We start from the raw sequence: 21,302 nt of genomic DNA, 5'->3' as shown, positions 1-21,302 counted from the left end.
GCTTATTTAATGCTGGCATTTTTTTTACAAACTGGAAACTTACTCATAGAGGAGCATTGACAGGAGAAGTCCCAAACTGGCTCTCTTCATTGCTCCGGGCCGTTCAACAACTAAAAGATCCACCGTGTTCACCGGCCGCTCCTTAAATATGCCAAACAGGAAGTGTACCAGTGGGTTTATCAGCTGTCCTCTGACGCTGAATCAAAACAAATGACTTGTGAGCACGAGAGCCAAAACATCCAGCTGAAAGACACTAAATCTCTCCATGTCATTGATTATGAGGTAATCAATAGGGGATAGTTCCTGGTTTGTCACCAAAGAGCAAGAACGTGTTGAATAGGGATGCTTTAAAACCCTCTGTGGTTTAAATATGTTGTGCCATTTAGTTATTTTTGAATGCATCCTAAATTACGTTGTGTTTCCTGCCGCTAAACAACAAAAATTGACACTACGATGACCCGCGCGCTTGACACTGAAGAAAAACTAGTTGCAAATACATTTAAAATTCAAACAAGACAACGATGTAATCTTCATCTATATTAACAGCCGAGATGCGTCGCTTTTTTAATTTAAAACGCGGCACAAAGCTGCAACAGAAACGTTTCCAGGGGGAGCGCTAAAAAGCGTCGGACGCGGCTGCTTTCGTTGTTTCCATGGCGACCCGTGAAGTTGACTATGCAGCCTATCAAAGGGTTAATCCAGACATAACAACGGCTATATGAATGTGTTAAAGCAAATGGTGTGTTTCTGTTATTCTCAGTGCTCTTAAAGTAAAAGCCTTCGTGATGCAGTCGTTGCCCTTCTCTGTGCTCGTCACAGAAAGGAGAATAGATTCAATCTGGTCTGGACCAAATCTTTTCTTTGGATTCCTTTAGTGCCTCACTCAGTATTGGTGATAGATAGATTCAATTCATACACAGCCTGGCCAAAAGGTCACACACTCTAATATTTCCTTTAGCTTTGATTACAGCACACATTCTCTGTGGCATTGTTTCGATAATCTTCTCCAATGTCACCAGATTTATTTCCATCCAGTGCTGCATTCATTTTTCACCAAGATCCACTGCACAAAGCCTTCTCCAGCACATCCCAAAGATTCTCAATGGGGTTAAGGTCTGGACTCTGTGGTGGCCAATCCATGTGTGAAAATGATGTCTCATGCTCCCTGAACCACTCTTTCACAATCTGAGCCCCATGAATCCTGGCATTGTCATCTTGGAATATGATCCATTGATGGAATAACCTGGTCATTCAGTATATTCAGGTAGTCAGCTGACCTCATTCTTTGGGCAACATAATGTTGCTGAACCTAGACCTGAGCAACTGCAGCAACCCCAGATCATAGCACTGCCCCCACAGGCTTGTACAGTAGACACTAGGCATGATGGGTGTATCACTTCATCTGCCTCTCTTCTTACCTTGATGCCCCCATCACTCTGGATCAGGGTAAATCTGGACTCATCAGACCACATGACTTTCTTCCATTGATCCAGAGTCCAATCTTTATGCTCCCTAGCAAATTGAAGCCTTTGTACAGTTTCTACAATCTCCTTAGATGTTTTCTCTGCTTGATGCATGCCAATGATTTGACCCTTCTGAAAGATAATCGCCCATAATTATCCAATAGGAGGCTTGTACCTATTTGCTTAGTCAAATTCGTAAAGATTTAGTTTTTACGCATTTGCATGCAAGTTTCAAGTGGCTGAGTCCTTAGGGCCTCTGTACAGACTTGATTCTGTACAATGAATTTGTGTATTTCAGGGAGCAAATAGAAAACAAAAGGGTACGAGAACAGAGAAAGGGAGAGGCTGACAACTAATAAGGGAGCAAGAAAAATTAGGGAGGAGCAAACAATCACAGAGACAGGAAGTGCCCCTAACTTATTGGACCATTTAAAAATAAAACAAAGAAATGAGAAAAAACAAACAAAGACCAAAACTCAATATCTTGACAGGTTGTGGAGCAGTCCACCTCACTGGTGCCATCTGGTGGACATATTTTGTCAGTGCAGTCAGGTGGACATCAGTGTCATGAGCTCCAAGGCTTCTTTAACAACTTTCAAATGTTGTGAGGAAATTGAAGCGAAACAGAGAACATAGTGTAAATAATTTAGATGCAGGAGCTCATTATTCTGACATGAAAATGACGATGATGCACATTAATCATGGAGTTAAAGGCGTGTAGGTGCTCCCGGGCCCTTGCCTCTGAACTTTTATCATCAGACTTTCTCCACTTCCTCCTTCCCTCCCTGTAGCAAGAGCAGCAGCAGCTTCATAAATATGAAGGTCTGGTGTGCCCCCTGCAGATGGCTCGTAGCAACACATTTGCTTTGGCTGGCTGAGAGGAAGAGAGACAGAGGGAGGGAGAGGTGAGCCGAGCTGAGCCGAGCCGGGGAGCGACAGCATTCAGGAACCATCAATAGATGTGAGGAGGAGGAGGAGGGAGAGCATTTGAGGAAGATGGGCTGACGAAGACGGAGGCAACAGCAGGGAAGGAGGAGGAGGAGGAGGAGGATGGGACGAGTGCACGACGTGTCAGGGAAGACATCAGTCACTGCCGAGCACCAGCCTATCCCTCTGTGACCTATTTTATCCTCCATCAGCATGCTGAACGAGGGATGAGAAGAGGCTGATGAATAATAGAGGAGAAGGAGAGATGGATGAGAATGAGGCTGCCTTCCTCTCCTTCACTTCTCAACCCCCTTCCTCCTCCTCCTCCTCCTCCTCCTCCTCCTCCTCCTCTCTTCTCCCTCCTCTTTTTTTCCCTGCGACCCCCTTTTTTATTTTTACTGCAGGACAAAAAAAGATTTTATAAATAACTAACGAGATTTTTTATTTTTTTTATTTTTTTGGGGTGTGCTGCTGACGTGGGGAGGGGGGGCACGCAGCGTGGCGTCGTCAGAGATACGTCAGTCGTGACTGAGTATGAGAGAAACTTGTAGAATAACAGGCCCATCATCGATTAGAGGCAGGGTTCACATTAAGTTTTAAAAATAGATGGTGGATTAAAATGAGCATGGGTAGTTTAAGCCTTTAAGTGAGCGGTACTTTATCAGTTTTAACTGGCGGTTCACTGTGGTTCTTGATCATAAGACACACTTACATAAGTATTGACCGCCTAGACGAGCTCTTATTGATTAACTGGAGATGTCACACATTGTACTAACAGACCAGAGACTGCGCAAACACAGGGAGCTGATGGATGAGCACGGAAGAGGATTAGAGCCACTGTTAAGAATAATAATAAATTGGCTTGTGACTTTTTTTCAGACTCCTAACATTAATCAAGGAATTCTGACTTTATTCTTGAAATTTATGACTTTAATCTCAGAATTTTGACTTTAATCTACGAATTTATGACTTTACTCTCGGTATTCTGACTTTATTCTCGGAATTATGACTTTATTCTAGGATTTTATGACTTTAATCTCAGAATTACGACTTTAATCCCAGAATCCTGATTTAAATCTATGAATTTATGATTTTACTCTTGGTATTACGACTTTAATCCCAAAATTCTGACTTTAATCTGGGAATTTATGTGTTACTCTCGGTATTCTGACTTTATTCTAGGAATTTACGACTTTAATCCCAAAATTCTGACTTTAATCTAGGAATTTCTGACTTTATTCTAGAAATGTATGACTTTAATCTTAGAATTACGACTTTAATTTAGGAATTCTGACTTTAATACCAGAATTCTGACTTTATTTTTTGTAATTTATGACTTTATTCTAGGAATTTATGACTTTAATCTCAGAATTACGACTTTAATACCAGAATTCTGACTTGAATCTAGTAATTTATGACTTTACTCTCGGTTTTACGACTTTAATCCCAGAATTCTGACTTTAATCTAGGAATTTATGACTTTACTCTCGGTTTTACGACTTTAATCCCAGAATTCTGACTTTAATCTAGGAATTTATGACTTTAATCTTAGAATTACGACTTCAATCTCAGAATTCTTACTTTAATCTAGGAATTTATGACTTTAATCTCAGAATTCTGACTTTATTCTATCATAATTTAAAGCCTTGATATAATTAAAATACAATTGTCTTGAAAGAGTAAATTAATATAGAACAGTTTTTGTACGAGGTTGTAAATATATTTCAGTTGTAAAGTCTGACATTTTAACATGGAGCTCTACGGGGACTGACTCACTTTTGAAACTGCAGTTTTTTGTACTTAAGTCTTAAACGTTCACGCTTTTCATTTTCATTTTCAGCCCTGGAGACTGAATCGTGACCGTGACACACCTCACAAGCCAGCACGAATGATCTATAATGTCTGAGTTAAACTCTGAATTGAACACTCTGTGTGTGTCTATACTCCATATATATGACGTAAAGCTCCAGTAACATTATCCATCGTTGAGTCAGATCCTTCTTAGCTCTAATTGCTTTGTTCAGGCGACGTCAAACTTGTGTCACAAAAGTCTTTAAATCCTAATCCCTTTGTTTGTAGTCAGGAAATCACTCTAACCTCCGCCTCCCTCTCATTCATTCACCCGCTCACCTCTCTCTTTCTTCCTCTTCCTCCTCCCTCCACCTTTCTCTCTCTCTTTACTACCAGTGTGTTTAGAGGCCTAAGCCTTAATCCGCAGCCTCACAGTGATTTTATTACTGTAATCTGGGCTGGAATTGGCTTAGCTCTCCCAGACCCTGGCAGTCAGAAGGACAAGGACAACAAGAGCAACGGGACAGCTGCAGGGAGGAGCTGAATGGGGAATAAAAAGAGGACACGGAAAGACCTGTTAGACAAAGAATAAGAGAGAGAGGGGAACATTGTGATGTGAGGAGAAAGTAGGGGAGTGTTAGAGGAGTTAATCCACATCAGAGGGAGAGTTCAGCATAATTTATTTCACACTGATATCTAAAGTTAATTGAGCTACGTTGTCTTAAAACACTCAGATTAGGACACCTAGGTAAGGATGTTAAGACTATAAAGATAGATGTGAGCAAGGCACTGAAATTATTAATCCAAAGTAAACAGGTAAATAACAGAATGTGGGCAGTGAACAAATAGTCAAATAAACACATATTTCACATTGTTAGTCCTGGTTGAATCCGTTCTCTGATGAGTCAGAACTGTTCTGGAGGCACAAGGGAGACCTACACAATATTAGGAAAGTGGTCATAATGTTATGCCTGTAGGCTGTAGGTTACACCATGGTGGTAAATCTAGATATCGGGGTTGAAAGTTAGGTTGTCGACAACAAATTTCTCCCCCGTGCGTCGTCACTAGATAATGCCAACAATGAAAAGATGGCACTGATTTTAAATATCTGACAGCGGCGCACACTGATGAACTAGTGAGGCTATTTGATGATAAAAAGGTTTCTATGTACTCTGTCAAACTGAGAGAAAACTAGGTCAAATTGGGATTAACAGCTGGAAAAGTGCTGCAGATTTGCTGTTTTGTTCGTGCAAGCAGCTGCACAGGACATGACTGTTTGCCCTTCAGTTTTTTGTGTCCCGGTTTCTTGCAGCTTTAAGTGGAACTTCTTACATCTACAGAAAAAAAAAAGACTCTCAGACCCTCTGCGGAAAATCGAACAATACAAGATATATACAAAAAATATATATAATATTTAATTTTGTAGTTTATGCTTAAACCCCATTTCTTTGAGTTTTTATTAAAGGACACTATAAAGTATTGTTCCTCCAAGGGGAGGAAGTGGAAACACGTCGTCCATTTTCTTTCTACAGTCTATGCGTTGGACAAGCACAGTTCTCCGTTGTTCAACCGCCTACAAACCATCGACTCAGACATCTTCTCTATGTTCTGTCCTGCTCTGATATAATTGAAAGTAACTGATGTAAAACTTTACTAACTTTACCTCCAACACGAGCAGCTTGGTTCCACTCGTTATCGTGTGAAGTACAGAGTGAAACTCAAGTAGTGGGATGCAGGAATATAAACCAATCTAAAGTCATGATGAAAACATCACCCCCAAGGTCTCAACCATCTGTCCTAGGGTACAGTAGGGCTTGTACAGACTAGTCGACTAGTCGGTTTGTCAACTTCATGCTTTAAGCATCATGTCGACTACTCACTGATCACGTGACAACCACAACATGGCCGCCTCCTAGAAGACGTGTGGAGCCCAGTGGGTCGTTGCAGCAAACTAGCAGCTGCTCATCAAGTGTGTGGAAATACTTCACTAAAGATGAAGCCCATACATACTACCGCGACATGTCAGCCCTGAAATACAACTAAAGTACTGCTTCAATGCAACTGAAAAGGCATCAGCTAATGCTAGCAGAGGAACGGTCCAAATCCTCTGGACGGCAGTCAGTTAACAACTTCACCAAATGCCCTGTGGTAACAGAGAGAAGGAGGCTGCACATCAACTATTTGATAAAGTTATTAGACCTTTAGCTGCAGTACACGGAGAAGAGAGAAAAAAAAAAGAGAATACCACTATTCCCTTGATGCCTGATTTGATTTACAATTATATAAAAAATTAATTATTTGTGTTTGTGCTTTGAACTCCGACTGGTCCTACGAGAAACTAGTGCTTGCAAAAGGTTCCTAGGTATGTATTTAATGTGCACAAACCGACATTGGAGTATTACATGCGTTATTTCGGCTGCAGTCTGAGCGGAAGCAGTGCGTCGCAAATTCGCGACAATCTGCGTCAAGAGGTTGAATCCTCTTGATGGTGCTGAGGTGCTGCCTGTTTTTGTACAGGCTATACATATCTGCAGCACACAGTATGAAGCACATGACCTGTCTGTTCTCAGCGTATGTATTCAGGTCAAGAATATAGATTTCATTGTTGTAAAGCATCACATAACAATCAACTTCAAAAAATCTGAATTCGAGTTGTGCGGTATTGTCAATGCACTGCAGAGCCTTCATATATTTAAAGGGGTGTACTGTTGTCATCGCAAAATAATACTGAAAGATTGCCCTCCTTTTTTTTCCACAGGGCCATAAATAATTACGTTGCTTGCCTGTTCTGATGGTGCACCCCTGGTAAATACCCCACCACTGTACACACATGACATTTAGCACAGATTCTAATTGTAGATATCGAAACATTCAAGGCTGTGATATATATATATTTTTTTCATCCAGCTCCTAATCCTTCCATCAGCTTCTCAGATCAGGCCCGACAGAGTGAGGTGAGATGATTATGAGACGGAGAGAGACAGATAAGGCAGAGGAGAAGATAAAAAAGCTACAGGTGATGGAGGAGGGAAAAAAATAAATAATGTGTGTGGAGTGTGTTGTCTCTTTAAGAGCTGGAGCGTGCTATTGAGCACTGGGAGGAGGGGGTTGGTCGGCTGCAGTGGAACAGTCCTCTCTAATGAGCAGATTTTCTGAGAGAGGGAGAGAGAGAGAGATTCAGAGATCCAGCCGTAGGAGGAGAGGAGATTGTAAGACCAAGACAGCAGGCAGGCTGTGCGTCAGCCGGCGCTCCATAGGGAAACATGGAGACAAGCAGGAGATGCTGAAGAGGACGGAGCACAGCACAACACGATCACATAGATGGATGTTATTTCATCAAGCAGGCAACCTGAAAGCAACCCACGCAGAGGATAAACCACTTATGGATGCAGTGGATTAAAGATCTACAGACGGACTGAGAGAGAGAGAGAGAGCGAGAGAGAGAAAAGGGGAGAAGGGGGGAATAGAAGAGGAGAAATTAATCAATTCAGTTGTTTTCATTGTCTGTGCGCACTTTCTGTCAGAAAGAGTGTGTGCCTGCATATGGTGTATGCGTGCATGAAGCAGGAGACTGCATTGCTGCTCTCAGGTACCACAAGACAGACAGACAAAAAAAAGAAAGGCAGCCAAGCAGATTACCTGATGTGTTGTTCCTTTTTTTTTTAATTTATTCTCTCCTTCTTTCTGTGCATGTGTGTGTTTGTTTCCTCGCCGTGCAACAAAGCACAGTTTGTATGTGTGTGAAAAGGCTGAGAAGAAGAAGAAGAAGATGATAGAGCCATGAAGTGAGCCTCAGAGTTTGAAATATTATCACCAGGAGAAGACTTGAGGAAAAACAAAACGGCAAAAACACCTTCTTTATTTTGTTCATCAGACAACATGTCGCAGCTCCGGTCGGGGCCTCGGTGCTGATCAGAGTGGCGTCTATGCCGGAGGCTCGGAGGTTTCAAGGGCTGCCACCGGGGAAACTTCTCGGCTTTACACCCCAGAGAGGTGGAGGCATCATCAGGTAGGAGGTGGCAGAACGAGTGGGCCTGAGCGGAGAGAGCGGGAGAGAGTAGGAGGAAGAGTTGTGCGTTTTATGGACCGTGTAGGCAGGCCGGTGTAGCTGCCTGATGGTTTAAACTCCTGCTGAGAGAGGATAATGGCAGCTCGGGGCCCACTCTCCTCCTCACTCACCTGCATGTGCCACAGAGAAGCTGGGAAGTGCTAGCCGAAGCTACGAAGAGCCCACCGAGAGGATGGTGTGAACAGCTAACCCTTTACCACCACAACAGGAGACCCCTGACACAGCTGTGAGGGGGCCACTTTTCGTGTTCACCTCGTTTCTCCTTCTCCTCCTTCTCCAGGCTCGCTGAAATCAGAGGGTGGCATTTTTTGATTTGTGTGGGAGTCCTCTCCCTCTCCCCCCCTACTCTGTCCTCCTCACCCCAGACACCAACCTCCAAACTCAGCTCCATGGACTTGCTCTAGCACCAACCTGTCCTTCTTTTTTCTCCCGTTGTTTTCTTTTTCTTTTCTTTTTCTTTTTGTCGAGGCTTCAGGGGAATTGCCAAGACCTATTTCATGCATGTCCACTGGCGGCAGGTTCAACTTTGACGATGGGGGGTCATACTGCGGAGGGTGGGAGGAGGGCAAGGCGCACGGCCATGGGATCTGCACGGGACCCAAAGGCCAGGGCGAGTACTGCGGTTCCTGGGCCCATGGCTTTGAGCTGCTGGGCGTCTACACTTGGCCCAGTGGGAACACCTACCAGGGCACCTGGGCTCAGGGCAAAAGACACGGTGTGGGCGTTGAGAACAAAGGCCGCTGGGTGTACAAGGGCGAGTGGACGCACGGCTTTAAAGGACGCTACGGCGTGCGGGAAAGCACGGGCACGAGTGGGAAGTACGAAGGCACGTGGAACAACGGGCTGCAGGATGGATATGGAACGGAGACTTACTCGGATGGAGGTAAGCTGGAGGCGAGACGCACGGGCAGATGCATTGTGGGTGTTTCGGGGTCGGTATGTGTGTGACAGCAGGAGTGTGAGGATGTGTGAACCAAACAGGGGCTGTCAATTAGCAATATTTGACAACTGTCCACTGCAAAAACAAGACTGATTGACAGGTTGGTGACAGATGCACAGGAGGTGGAGTTTTTCTAAAGGTCCTCTCAGGTCATCCTTTCTTCTGCCGCGCCTTGTTAACACACCAACGCACACACATTCATGCAGCAGCGGCAGCAGCGAGAGGACTTTAAAAATGAATCTCAGTGTCTGTGCTCTGATTTTTATATCTCTTGTCTCCTTTATCTGTCTTCCTTGTCCTCTCTCAGTCCTCAGTCCTCAAGTTCAGCTGCACGAGGACACGCTATGTGTTTGGAAACCTTCAATTCAGGCCATTTAGTCTTAAGGGATGAGTTAAAGGTTGGAGGGACAGAGGAGGACAGCAGCTCCTAAGTAACGAGTCCCAAAAAAGCATTTTAGAAAACAGAAGACTACAGTGTTGTTAAGATTTAACAGAGAGGACAGAGACATTAAATCCCTGTATTCACCCTTTTATAATGAGTACCCTCACATCTCCTGAAGGCTAAGACAAAGGCAAATGGACTTATTTGAGTTTTCTGGAACACATTTCACATTTCAGCGTCTTTTTTGCTTTTGTTTTACCCTTGTTTTAGATATATTATGACCTGATCACAGGCTACTATTGATGTCATACAATACACAAGAAATTCTTCTGTGTCACCGTAGAAGATGAAGTTTCAGATATTTTTGTCCCAGTGCGACATCACCACTAGTGGCATAAGTTATTTCTTATCAAGAGAAAACAGGGCTATTTGTCAAGCTAGTAGAGTGTGAAGATAATTATGAATGGTTCTACCAATTTTTGTTCCAATATGTCCAACAGTTGTTGAGCTATTTCGGTCGGCACCAAAATGGTTGACACCTCTGGAATGAGAGCCTCTAGAAGAGCTACACAAGTCAAAACATGTACAGTATCTTCAGGTTGAATCTTATAATGCAGCCAAACGATGCGTCGGCCAATTAAATGCATGTAGAGTATTACATGGCGCCTTCATACGTGGTTAGTTTACCGCATTCACACCTCGTCTTGTGCTATTCACGACTTAGTTTTGATAAAGTCCGAGTACTCAAGTTTTTTCACTTTTTAAATCTTCCCAATCGCCTCATCTTTTCATTACATCTCAACCCGGCATTTAGCTTGCTAAACTGTTAGCCTCAGTGGCTTCTATGTCAACTGTTGCCTAGCAGCAGCCTCCTCACGACTCACGGTTACGGATGTGACCGTTTTTATGCCGAGCAGTTTGTGCAATGTTTGTGATTGTGCATTATTTTTATTTTTTTTTTCATTTGATAGCAGTAAAAAGCTAAAAATAGAAACACACACACACAGACACACACATGAAATCCGTCTGTATGTGTGTGAGCACCGAGCTGACAGTAGCATACATATGCAGCTAAAGCCTTGTTACATAACTTTACAACTAGCAGGCCGTTTTACAATGCTGCTCTCCACCGCACACATAGCACCGAGCAGCCTGATCAAATCTGCAGACCAGACTGGTTTAAAGGGTTGATTCAGGACGAAGGGGAAGAAGTCGGGCCTCACGGATGGGCCCAGACAGATGGGACGGACGGACGGACTGATAGAGCGGGGCATATATGGATCAACAGATGTACACACTGACGGATGAACGGATCAGTTAAATGACGAACACATAGCGGAAAGATGGCCCGCTGCACGGATGATTATCGTGATTATTATGGGAGATACTCACTAATCAGGAGATGAGTGAGATCATTACGGAGAGAAAGGGAAAGACAAAAATGGACGCGTTGAGAAGTCGCTGTAGCTCCGTTTGAACCCACATACTGTAAATGCAGCAGAGATTGGCCTAGTTATGAGTGTTTATCTAGCTCTGACAGTACACTGTGTCCTTATTATAACAGCAAGCATCTGGCCTTTTTATAGATACAGGAAGTAATAAAAGTGTTTGTTGAACACGGGTTATCTTTAGCTCAGTGCTAGTTTAATTCAAATGAGTTAATATTTTTCCAGATTTGTGGCTAAACAAACTCCTGGCTTGTTTAAAAGCTTATAAATAGAACTGTATTCATTATTTTTTTTTTATGGCTCGAGGCAAGATAAAATATAAGTTAACTAAGCGAAAACACTAAACGATTAAAGATATCTCAGGTTGAGCACATTGGTCCCATTGTGGCTGCTTGTTAACTTGATTGTTAATAATCATTTCTATAGTTAAAGTACTAATAATTACGGCTCTTACTTTTATTTTTTGCATCAAACATGTTGCAGCTAACAGCGACAGCAACTTTGCACGTTCAGCAGACACAGAGCAGCAGTAGCATTTAGCATGTTTTTGGGCCTCCTCTGTTTTCCTTAAGCATTAGCATTCTTCATTCGTTGGTTGCTAACTTGGTCTGCCATCTTCAGTTAGCACTGCTGACAGGAACACTAATTATTATTAGCTCCATTTTAGTCTCCACCAACTACTCAGACAATTATTAGTCTCGTTACTTCCTGTGCTTTTCATTAGCATCAGGTCGCACTAGCTTAAGTAGGACACTCTCTTATTATTAGCTCTGTTTTGGTCTCCACCTACTGCTCTGAAAAGAGTGTATGAATAGCAAGCTGCTAACTGTATCATACTGGGGAGCTAGCATACTACTCTGACACTTATTTGTCTTCAACTTTGCTCTACTTTTTATTAGCTAGTTGCTAACTTTCTCTTATTATGAGCTCTATTTTGGTCTCCACCTGCTGCTCTGAAAAATATCTGGCTCTTTAGTTACTGCTGGAATGAGTGCTGGAATTATTTGTCTTTTTGGTTACCGTACTTTTGATTAGCTAGTTGCTAATTTTGTCTGCCATGAAGTGGTGGGTCGGTACAGGGGTTTTTAGCCTGCTCTGTTTTGGTCTTAACCTGCTACTAAATATGCAGGTTTTTAGTTACTGAGTGTACGAAGTGTAGCTGCCATACGTTACAGGACGGCTAGCGATTAATAGCTCCGTTTTAGTCTCCACCAACTACTGTGATTACGTTGAATTTGGCTGAACATATGAAGCTCTCGACTAGCTAGTTGCTAGCTTTGTCTACCATAAGTTATAGACAACGTAGTCCAACTATCTATCTATGTATCTGGTGGCTGATTTATGTTTTATGCTCATAGTAAAACAGAACACATTTAGATGTTTGCGTTAATGCAAACAAATCCTCTCCAACAGACGGAGGTTGTCTGTGTGAATGTGGAAGTTAGTAGATAAAGGAATAGTTTACGAGTTTGTTATTTAAGGGATCAGGCTCAAATGAATACCTAAGTTGTTTTGTTATCAGAAATGTACATTTTGCTTGTGTAAAAGTGGAATATGGGCTTGTAAACGTGGCGCTAAGCTAGCGGTAAATGTGTGTTGAAGTCTTTCCTGATGATTGAACAGTTAAGAGATGAAAACAAGGACTTGTTGATGGTTTGACCCTAGAAATTAAATATTTTTCTGCCCAACAGTAAAATTATTTGCCAGTGTTTTTGGATTTAATGATCTTGCTTGTGTGCTGGAAATTAAATTGCAGTGTTTCTGCTAAATTAATCATAAACATGAGCACAAAGTCTGCAAACAACGGTCCTTACCTGTTAAGACTAAATATATTTTGCACCTTTTTGACATAAACTAAAGCCTTGAAGAGGTCGTGGTTTTCTGATATGACCGAACACAGGTTGCTTTCATATGAAGGCTGACAGTCCACCTTAGCAACCTCAGGCCTCTGTCACGTCCGAAGCAATATCAGTCAGGATCCAGAGCATTCAGAGATGCTCTGCTGCCTACATACTTTTTAAAGCACGCTGTGCACTTAGATACATTTCCCCTCCAACTACAACTGATGCCACATTTCTAGGAAACACTTCTCGTCCTCCTCCTCCTCCTCCGCCTTTGGCCGCCGCTGTTTTGGCTTTTCTTTTCGTTCCTCTGCTACGTTTGCCAGCATTCCTCTCCCTTCCCATCCTTCCCTCCTTCTCGCTCCTTCCTCCATCCCTCCCTCGCTCCGCTGCATTTTCACCGAGCTGCTCTGTACAGTAGGGTTTCCATAGCAACGCTCACCGACATGCAGCAGGTCACCGTGTCACGAGGGACTCGGTGCACCTCGTCTCCATTGGCCGCCCGGCCGGCTCCACCGGCCTCTGATTGGCTGGCTCGGCCTTCCGGGCTAATGGTGTTTACTGAGATGAAGAGCTGAGCTGACTGATTAACAACCACACACACTCACAAAGAGAGAGAGAGAGGGAGTGGAAGTAAAAAAAATGAAAAGAGAGCAACAGACAGATTCAGTAATCACGTTAGCGACGAATGAAGTGAGTCACAAAAAATAAAAGAGAGATTACAACTGTCACCATGTACACAACAGTGGTGCAAGAGATTACAGCAGTGGAGGACGTGTGACGAGCTCAAACGCACCCAGATAGTGAACTTATGAGAAGACAAAATGTGGGAAGGAAAAGGTGGCAGCTCAGGAGCATCCCTCGTCTTCCCCAGCTGTTGGCGAATGCACTACAGTTGAATTAAAAGTTTATTTTTCTTCCATTAACCTGTCCCGTTAGCGTGCTAAAGCCTACTATCAGCGCTTCCAACATGTTATGCAAGAGCATCCATATAAATTATTATCTACGCTGTGATACCAAAGCCAAATTAAATCAGAACGCCTGCTTGGATTCTGGGATTTGGAGGAAATTACGACAGGTAAATGAAAAATACTGAATCTGAGGGAATATATCTGCAGCTTGTTTGAACATGTGGGAGGAAACTGTTCTCTGTCACCCTTTAACGTGTTCCTCTGCATCCCCCAGTCATACATGTAGTTTTAAGCATCAGTAGGAGCTCCAGGAAAACCTTAGGAACCCACCCAGCCACAGGGAGAACATGCAAACTCCACACAGACAGGCCCCAGTCGGCCAATGAATTCGAGCCCAGAACCTTCTCACCGAGAGGCATCAGTGCTAACCACCAAGCCACTATGCCGCCCTGCCGCTTCAACTAATATGATCAATTATTAGTTTTTTATTTATAAAATGTCAGAAAGGAAGGGAAAGCTAAATTTGCCAAACGTTAGGTATCACCTGTTGATTGTCTTGGCTATAAAGCGTTGCAATATTCAATGATAGTTGATTTAGGTGAACGGTACGGTGGCTTAAACCACCATCTATCTATCTACCAACCTTAGATTCACACACACTCAGATTTCACAAACAGAAAAACGGGAAATCTTCACATGGGAGCAAAGTTTTGAGGAATTGTTCAAAGATTTGCAAGTAAATCTCATTGGCAACCAGTTAATTAGTCAGCTGGTGTCTCCTCTTGCCTTCGGGGTTCCTGGCTGGGGTGGTGTATTATCATCAGCTATCAGAACTCAAGAAACTACTTGGATGAGTGGCGAAATATCTTGAATATTATCAGCTATGGAGGATTGTTTTAAATAATACTAGCGCTTCATTACTGGGTGTAATGGTCACTTGCATTCCTGTTAGACAAGAACTGGGTGGGCAGAATTTCTGGGTGGACAGGAAGCTTTCCTGATTTAACTCCATAACCTAAGGCTACAGCCTCACTGCAGTGGTGTTGCTTAAACCCAATTCCTGTACACTTCGCTGCATATCATCTCCTCACTATCAAATAAAAAGGCAAGACATGCGTGAAGGCGTATTTCTGCCTGTTTTCAGCTGCACCGAATGTGTTTACATCGAGGATCTCCTTCTGTGGTTGTTGTTGGGCCTCTGGAGCGCAACTGCTGTAATATATTGCACAGCATTGCGTTGTTATCCGAAAAGTTAAGTCATACATTTTGTCAGTTTCCACCAAGAATAACAAACAGCAGCGGGGCATCCTTTTTGTTGAAGGTATTTGTGAGTTTCTGGTACAGGATCTGCCTCTGTTGAAACCCAGCGTGCTGCTTCTGGAGCCGAACGCTGACTGATTCCTTTATTCTGTCCAAGATGATCCTGTTGTGCACTTTGCCTGCCATGGATAAGGCTGCAATCCCTCAGTTTCTGTCCCACTTCTGTTGCTATCTTGATCTTAAATAGAGAGAGAATCTTTAGCTTGGTCTTTTTCTTTGCTTTGCTGTCTGTAACCTTTATTTGTTCTTGTTCCTTGGTCTTTCTTTTGCTTTTCACGTTTGTATTTTATTTTATTTTTTTTACCAATTACAGTGTCTTGCTGCTGGTTGCTGCTGTTTTTATTGCCGGTGTAATTCTGCTCTTCTTCACTGAGCTATTGACACCTGGGTGTACTGTAGACAAAGACAAGTTGAGCGCCGCTGTTCTTTTTCTGAATTTAAATCATTAAGGTTTCAGTTTTGTTGCGAAGCAGCTGCAGCGGATGGGAGTAACTCTCAGGAACACTCTTCAGGTTTTCAAAAAGAAATATACACAGATCACGCCACAACATTAAAACCATCGACCGTCTTGTGAATCCAGTGTTCTGCTGTGAAACTTTTGGACCTGGCATTCATTAGTGTGGATGTTACTTAGACATGTAGCACCATCGGTCATTCAGCTTCTTCTGTGTTGTATAATCCTGCATTTTAACACCGATCAGGCATAACATCATGTCCTAATATTAGGTCTCCCTTGTGGTGACTCATCAGAGAATGGACATGGGCCTTCTGAGGGTGTCCTGTGGTGTCTGGCAACAGGATGTTGTTAGTGGGGGGGCCTTTGAGGGGAGGGGCCTCTGTGGATCATCCCACAGATACTTGAATAGTTTGGGATCTAGTGAATTTGGAGGCCAGGTCAACACCTTGTGGCGTTCTTCATGTTTTTTTTTTAGTTGTTCCTAAAGTGTTTTTGTGTGTGTGTCTGTATCAGGCTGCATCCTGCTGGGGATGGCTGCTGCCATCAAGGAGTGTCATTGCTATGGGGTGGGGGTATATGATCTGGTCTAGGTGGGTGCTACATGGCTAAGTAACATCCACATAAATGAATGCCAGCAGAACATTGTCACAAAATGGTCAGTGTTATTCACTTCTCCTGTAAGTGGTCGTAATGTTGTGGCTGATGTGTAGATTAATTTTAATAAGACAAGAAAACTTTGCACCTTTAAATCCTTCCTCAACGCTTGGTGCTCTTGTTCTGAGAAGATGTATTATGACTTTATGTGTCAGGTTGGAAAATAACAACCAGTATAAAATACTATGGACTGGTTGGTTACAACGACACACAGACCCGCGTGGGCATTTTCAGATACCAGGGCCAACAGCAGATAAATAATCCTCAAATAGAAAATCTAAAAGACTCAGACAGCAAAAAAAAAAAAAATGGCCCAAACAAAATCTCTTAAACGGATAACGCTCTCACACTGTGATTTACGCAAGCAGCGGTTTAGCTTTCACAACCGACTTCTCCTGCTTTCAGTGTTCTGTGATTTCACCAGATTGTCTTCCTGTCCAGAGTGTCTGCTACACGTCTGTCTAGCTGTTTATCCGTCCTGTCTGCGTGACCTGTTGCCTGTTGTCAGTTGTCTTGTCTACCTGTCTTTTATCGCCATCTGTCTTTCCATCTGTTTGTGCAGTTGTTGCTTTTCTCCTGACGTGTCTGGGTTTCCTGATCCTTTCTGGCCCGTCCTTTCAAATCTGTTTCATTTTCTCGTCCTCTGTATTTCTTCCACCTCTGCCGTTTTCACTACCTCAGTGTGAGCGATACACCGATATAAATCCTCCGGCGTCCTCCTCTAGTAACATAACAACCCCACTGCAGGATTTAGCTTATGTAATGGGAGTGTTTGGATGTTTGTGGTGCGGATTAGCGGTGCTGTCTAAAACATGAAAACTCTATAATATCTATCCTGGAAGTCTGCCCTGCGCCACTGCTGATGCAGAACTAACTGGACAGACTAATGAGGGAGCTAGCCCTGGGATGGTACTGTAACATCTCTAAAGCACTTGAATTTAAGGGCTGTAGCAACATTTTCTAGGGAAGGAGAAGGGGCGTGTAATTAAACGTTTTCATTTGGCCAAAGGTAGTCTGATTGTCTTAAATATTTCCCACCCCATTCTCCACCCGCGACAAATTGTGGGAGAATGAAAATTATTACTCTTACTTACCTGAGAGAGAGATCAGTCTGATTGGCCGTTCAGCTTAGAGCACAAGTGCATGAGAAGAATAACAGAAAGGGAACACAGCAGCCTGAACAACAGTTGCCCCAGACTGGAGCCTTGGGGCATCCCGCAAGTAAATATTAGTAGGGGCCATAACACACTTGGCCAACAGTAGGCCCTGTTGTTGTTATCAGCCCTTTGATTTTGCCCGTGTTTCCTGCACTGTTGGGGCTGGTTGGACCTTTGTTGGGGGCTTCTCAGCTGATTCAGCATGTTGAATTGTCGGCGGGACGTGTCGGTGAGCGAGATCACCCCGACTGGTTCTACAGATCTGTGAGCCAATGGACGCGAAGAGAATTCGAAGAAGTGATGAAAGTAGTATTCTCTTCTCGACATTTGGCTGCAGACTCTGTGTTGTGTTCAAGTGCAACTCTTTGGTCCAGACACATGAGATGTGAGGTGGTTTATTCTTTGATGTCGGTTTTGTTTGGTCGGTCCGTAACCTTGGAAAAGTCTCTGCTCCTTGAAATCTTTTTGACTTTGAATTTGAAGTAAATCGTTTTGCCTTGATGTGATGTGAGGACTGGTTGGTCACTGGTCATCTGGTTGCCCAACATCCATTATCATCATGTCTGAAACAGCTTTATCCTGTCATTGTCTTCTTTAATTTACTGCTGGATCTGAAGTCTGCTTGATATATTTTCTATTAGAGGAAACCGTAAAATTACACAATGTCATTTTGATAAAGAAGTCGACAGTAATTGACCTTATTCCATCATTTGGTGAGCAACCATTTAATGCTGCACGCAGTACGAGCCTTTGAACAACAGGGCAAAGAATTGCTGAGAAGTTGGAGGTGTGCTGCTCTTCATCTAACAGCTCACTGCGGTTGCACCTTCTTGACTCACTGAAATATTCCAAACTGATCTGCTGCCAAAAACATCCATTGCTTTGATTGTGAAACGGCAGCGTTGGCAAATGATTGTTTTGCGTTAGCGGCCGTCTCTGAACCCATTGCTAAACAACCGATGATCATTTAGCACTTAGCGCAGAGACTAAATTAGCAGTAACTTGATTCAGTTGTTTTTCAACAAATGTCGCCAGAGACGCCCAGTTTGTTGGCCATAAGCTCAGTGGATAGTAACTTAGAGGGGAACTACTGTTTTCTACAACCTGGACCTTATTTCTGGCATAAAATATAATTGTTTACTCACCCATATAACTTTTGTGTAATTTGGAGTCGTTCGTCAGATATTTAGATCCGCGTATATCCATATAGTGGGAGTGACTGGGGCACCGAAACACAGCCTCTAAATAACGCATTATCTGCCGCGAAACGCGTTAATTTCACCAATATTTTGTTATGATACACCAGTGCTATTCCCCGTTGAGTCCAGAGTTAATAATTAAGTTAATTTTTCCGATTCTGAGGTTGTGGACGACGACTTAGTTTATGATGGACGTCCTTACCGTTTTGAACCAGAGTATATGGATGAGGAGCTCGTTGAAAGGAGGATGCAGAGGCAGAGAGAGGAACAGCTGGCCAAAGAACAACAAACCGCTGCACGTCCGCAAATAGATAACAGGTAACTCTGGACTCAACGGGGAATAGTACTAACGTATCATAACTAAATATTGGTGAAATGAACAAGTTTCACTGCAGATAATGCGTTATTTAGAGGCTGTGTTTCGGTGCCCCAGTCACTCCCACTATATGGATATACACGGCGCTCGGCTGGAGCTAAATATCTTCGGAACGACTCCAAATGACACCAAAGTTATATGGGTATTTTATGCCAGAAATAAGGTCCAGGTTGTAAAAAACAGTAGTTCCCATTTAACATCTATTTAAATGAAAATCTAAAACCTAAACAATAGGACAATGAAAAGAAATTTAGTTTTAAATTCACCACAGACCAGTTCCAGCTCCAATCTCACACACACCAATAACTGTGTAAACTCCTCATTATTTCTAAGTGTATTATTCAGATTATGCTAACACTGAGATCTCTGTTAGCAAAAAAAAATTAATGTTTGAGAGACTTGGCCTCGTCTCCTCTCTCCCTCTCTCACTCCCTCCCTCCCTCCTTCCTCTCATCTCTCTCAGATACACAAGTGCTGACATGGTGAAACAACACATTTATAATTCATAAAATAACCAATATCAACTCCTTCTCCAGCTCGTCTCGCTCCGTGTTCTCTCTCCGTTGCTGCTGCGCATCACAAATCAATATTTTGAAGTGTAAAGTAGGCTACTATGCAATAATACAGACAGACTGTGGCTCCTAGACGTGCGGTCATCGGAATACAGCTGTGTGTTATGTTTTTTTTTGTTTCCGTACAGTGCAGCCATATGTTGAGGTTTTGACATGTGTCTCCTAGTGTTGTATACCAAGAAGGAAATACAGATCCTAACAGACAGATGGTTTTTAACCTAGAAACAGAGAACAGACGCTCGCATTTGTTAAAGAGACAATTATGAATTCAGCCTGGGGGACGGCGCGTGATCAAATCGCTGTGTGCTCTCTGTGATGTTTCCGCAGCTTTGATCTCGCCGCGTTAACTCTTTCTGCGCGGCCGCCTCGTGCTCGCGGGAGGGGGTGGGGTGTGGGGTGGGGGCCCGTATGATTTGAGAGCGCTTCCTGTTGGCCTGCAGGCAGAATCAGAGAAATCGTTTTGGCGTGCGAGCTCTGAAGCGGATTCTCCCCACAACTGTAGGCCCGGGGTCGAGGGCCTTGACATATCCAGTCGTCTGTTTCCTTCAAGCGCGACTGTGACAGGTTGGGAGCGTCGATAAGCAGCATAATGGATCTGGTGTTGCACATCTCTCCTGTCAGGAAGCGTTGTGTTTGTATAAAGTGTTCCCCGCTCCACTTACTTTCCCTCGAAACCTTTAAATAGGTTTGATATTGAGAGAAAAAAAAATCACAGGCTGCTGCTCACGCTGTATTTTTCAGCACCATGGAGAGCGACAGGCAGACTTTGGAACAGAAGCCTACTGCCCCACTGAATATTTTATTCACTCAGGCATTACTGATTGAGGGAGGTATACGCGTCCAAGAAATCATGAAAAAAAAATAAACAAAAGAAAACCCACATGCTGCTTTACATACACCCATCAGGCATAACATTATGACCGCCTTCCTAATACTGTGTAAGTCTCCCTTGTTGTGACTCATCAGAGAATGGACATGGGCCTTCTGAGGGTGTCTTGTGGTGTCTGGAAACAGGTTGGGGGGCTTTTGAGTGGAGGGGCCTCTGTGGATCATCCCACAGATACTTGATCAGTTTGGGATCTAGTGAATTTGGAGGCCAGGTCAACACCTTGTGCTGTTCTTCATGTTTTATTTAGAGTTGTTCCTAAAGTGTTTTTGTGGCTGCATCCTGCTGGGGATGGCTGCTGCCATCAAGGAGTGTCATTGCTATGGGGTGGGGGTGCCTGGTCTGGTCTAGGTGGGTGCTACATGTCTACGTAACATCCACACCAATGAATGCCAGGTCCAAAAGTTTCCCAGCAGAACATTGAATTGTCCCAAGATGGTCAATGTTATTCACTTCTCCTGTTTTAATGTTATGCCTGATCTGTGTAGATTTGTCTTTTCTGCCAGCTTCATTGCTCCACGTATATCTGTAACTAATGCAGTCCAGCAGCCCTCAATAAATTCTACCTCCACTAAGGTTGTAATGTTCAGTGTTAATTCAGTTTATGACCATTTTGGAGGCTGCTGTTGAATCGCTGCTGTGTTCTCACGGTTTACAGTAACATTTACTCCAGTTAAACAGAGAGGAGCAGCACCAAGGGATGAATATGTATTTGTTTTTCTTGTTTTAGTAAGTCAGTTAGTTTGACTCTCCTAAACTGAACATTGTCAAATAACAAACCATCGACGCTACACCATTAACATGCGAAAGTGTACAGAGTGAGTTGCTCCAGCCGAGCGGTGTCACTGTTCTGTAACCGCTTATCGTCATTGGGCGGGAGGCGTGGTACACCCGGGTACACCCTGGACA

The 21,302-nt window shown here is 43.3% G+C and overlaps 1 protein-coding gene across 1 annotated transcript in view; it reads left to right on the top strand.

Moving 5' to 3' along the window:
- Positions 1-8,751: 8,751 nt before the first annotated feature.
- Positions 8,752-21,302, top strand: part of jph3b (junctophilin 3b) — a gene marked incomplete at both ends in the record, with an annotated part of 52,913 nt that continues 40,362 nt past the window's right edge. The window contains one exon of the mRNA XM_084555716.1: positions 8,752-9,133. Within this exon, the coding sequence (XP_084411842.1) occupies positions 8,752-9,133 (382 nt within the window). The remainder of the gene's footprint in view (positions 9,134-21,302) is intronic.

This window comes from Chelon labrosus, assembly GCF_963514085.1.
Source record: "Chelon labrosus genome assembly, chromosome: 11".
NCBI classification, from domain to species: Eukaryota; Metazoa; Chordata; class Actinopteri; order Mugiliformes; family Mugilidae; genus Chelon; species Chelon labrosus.
Note: the sequence above shows the minus strand (reverse complement) of the source record. Positions and strands in the feature narration are given on the sequence as shown.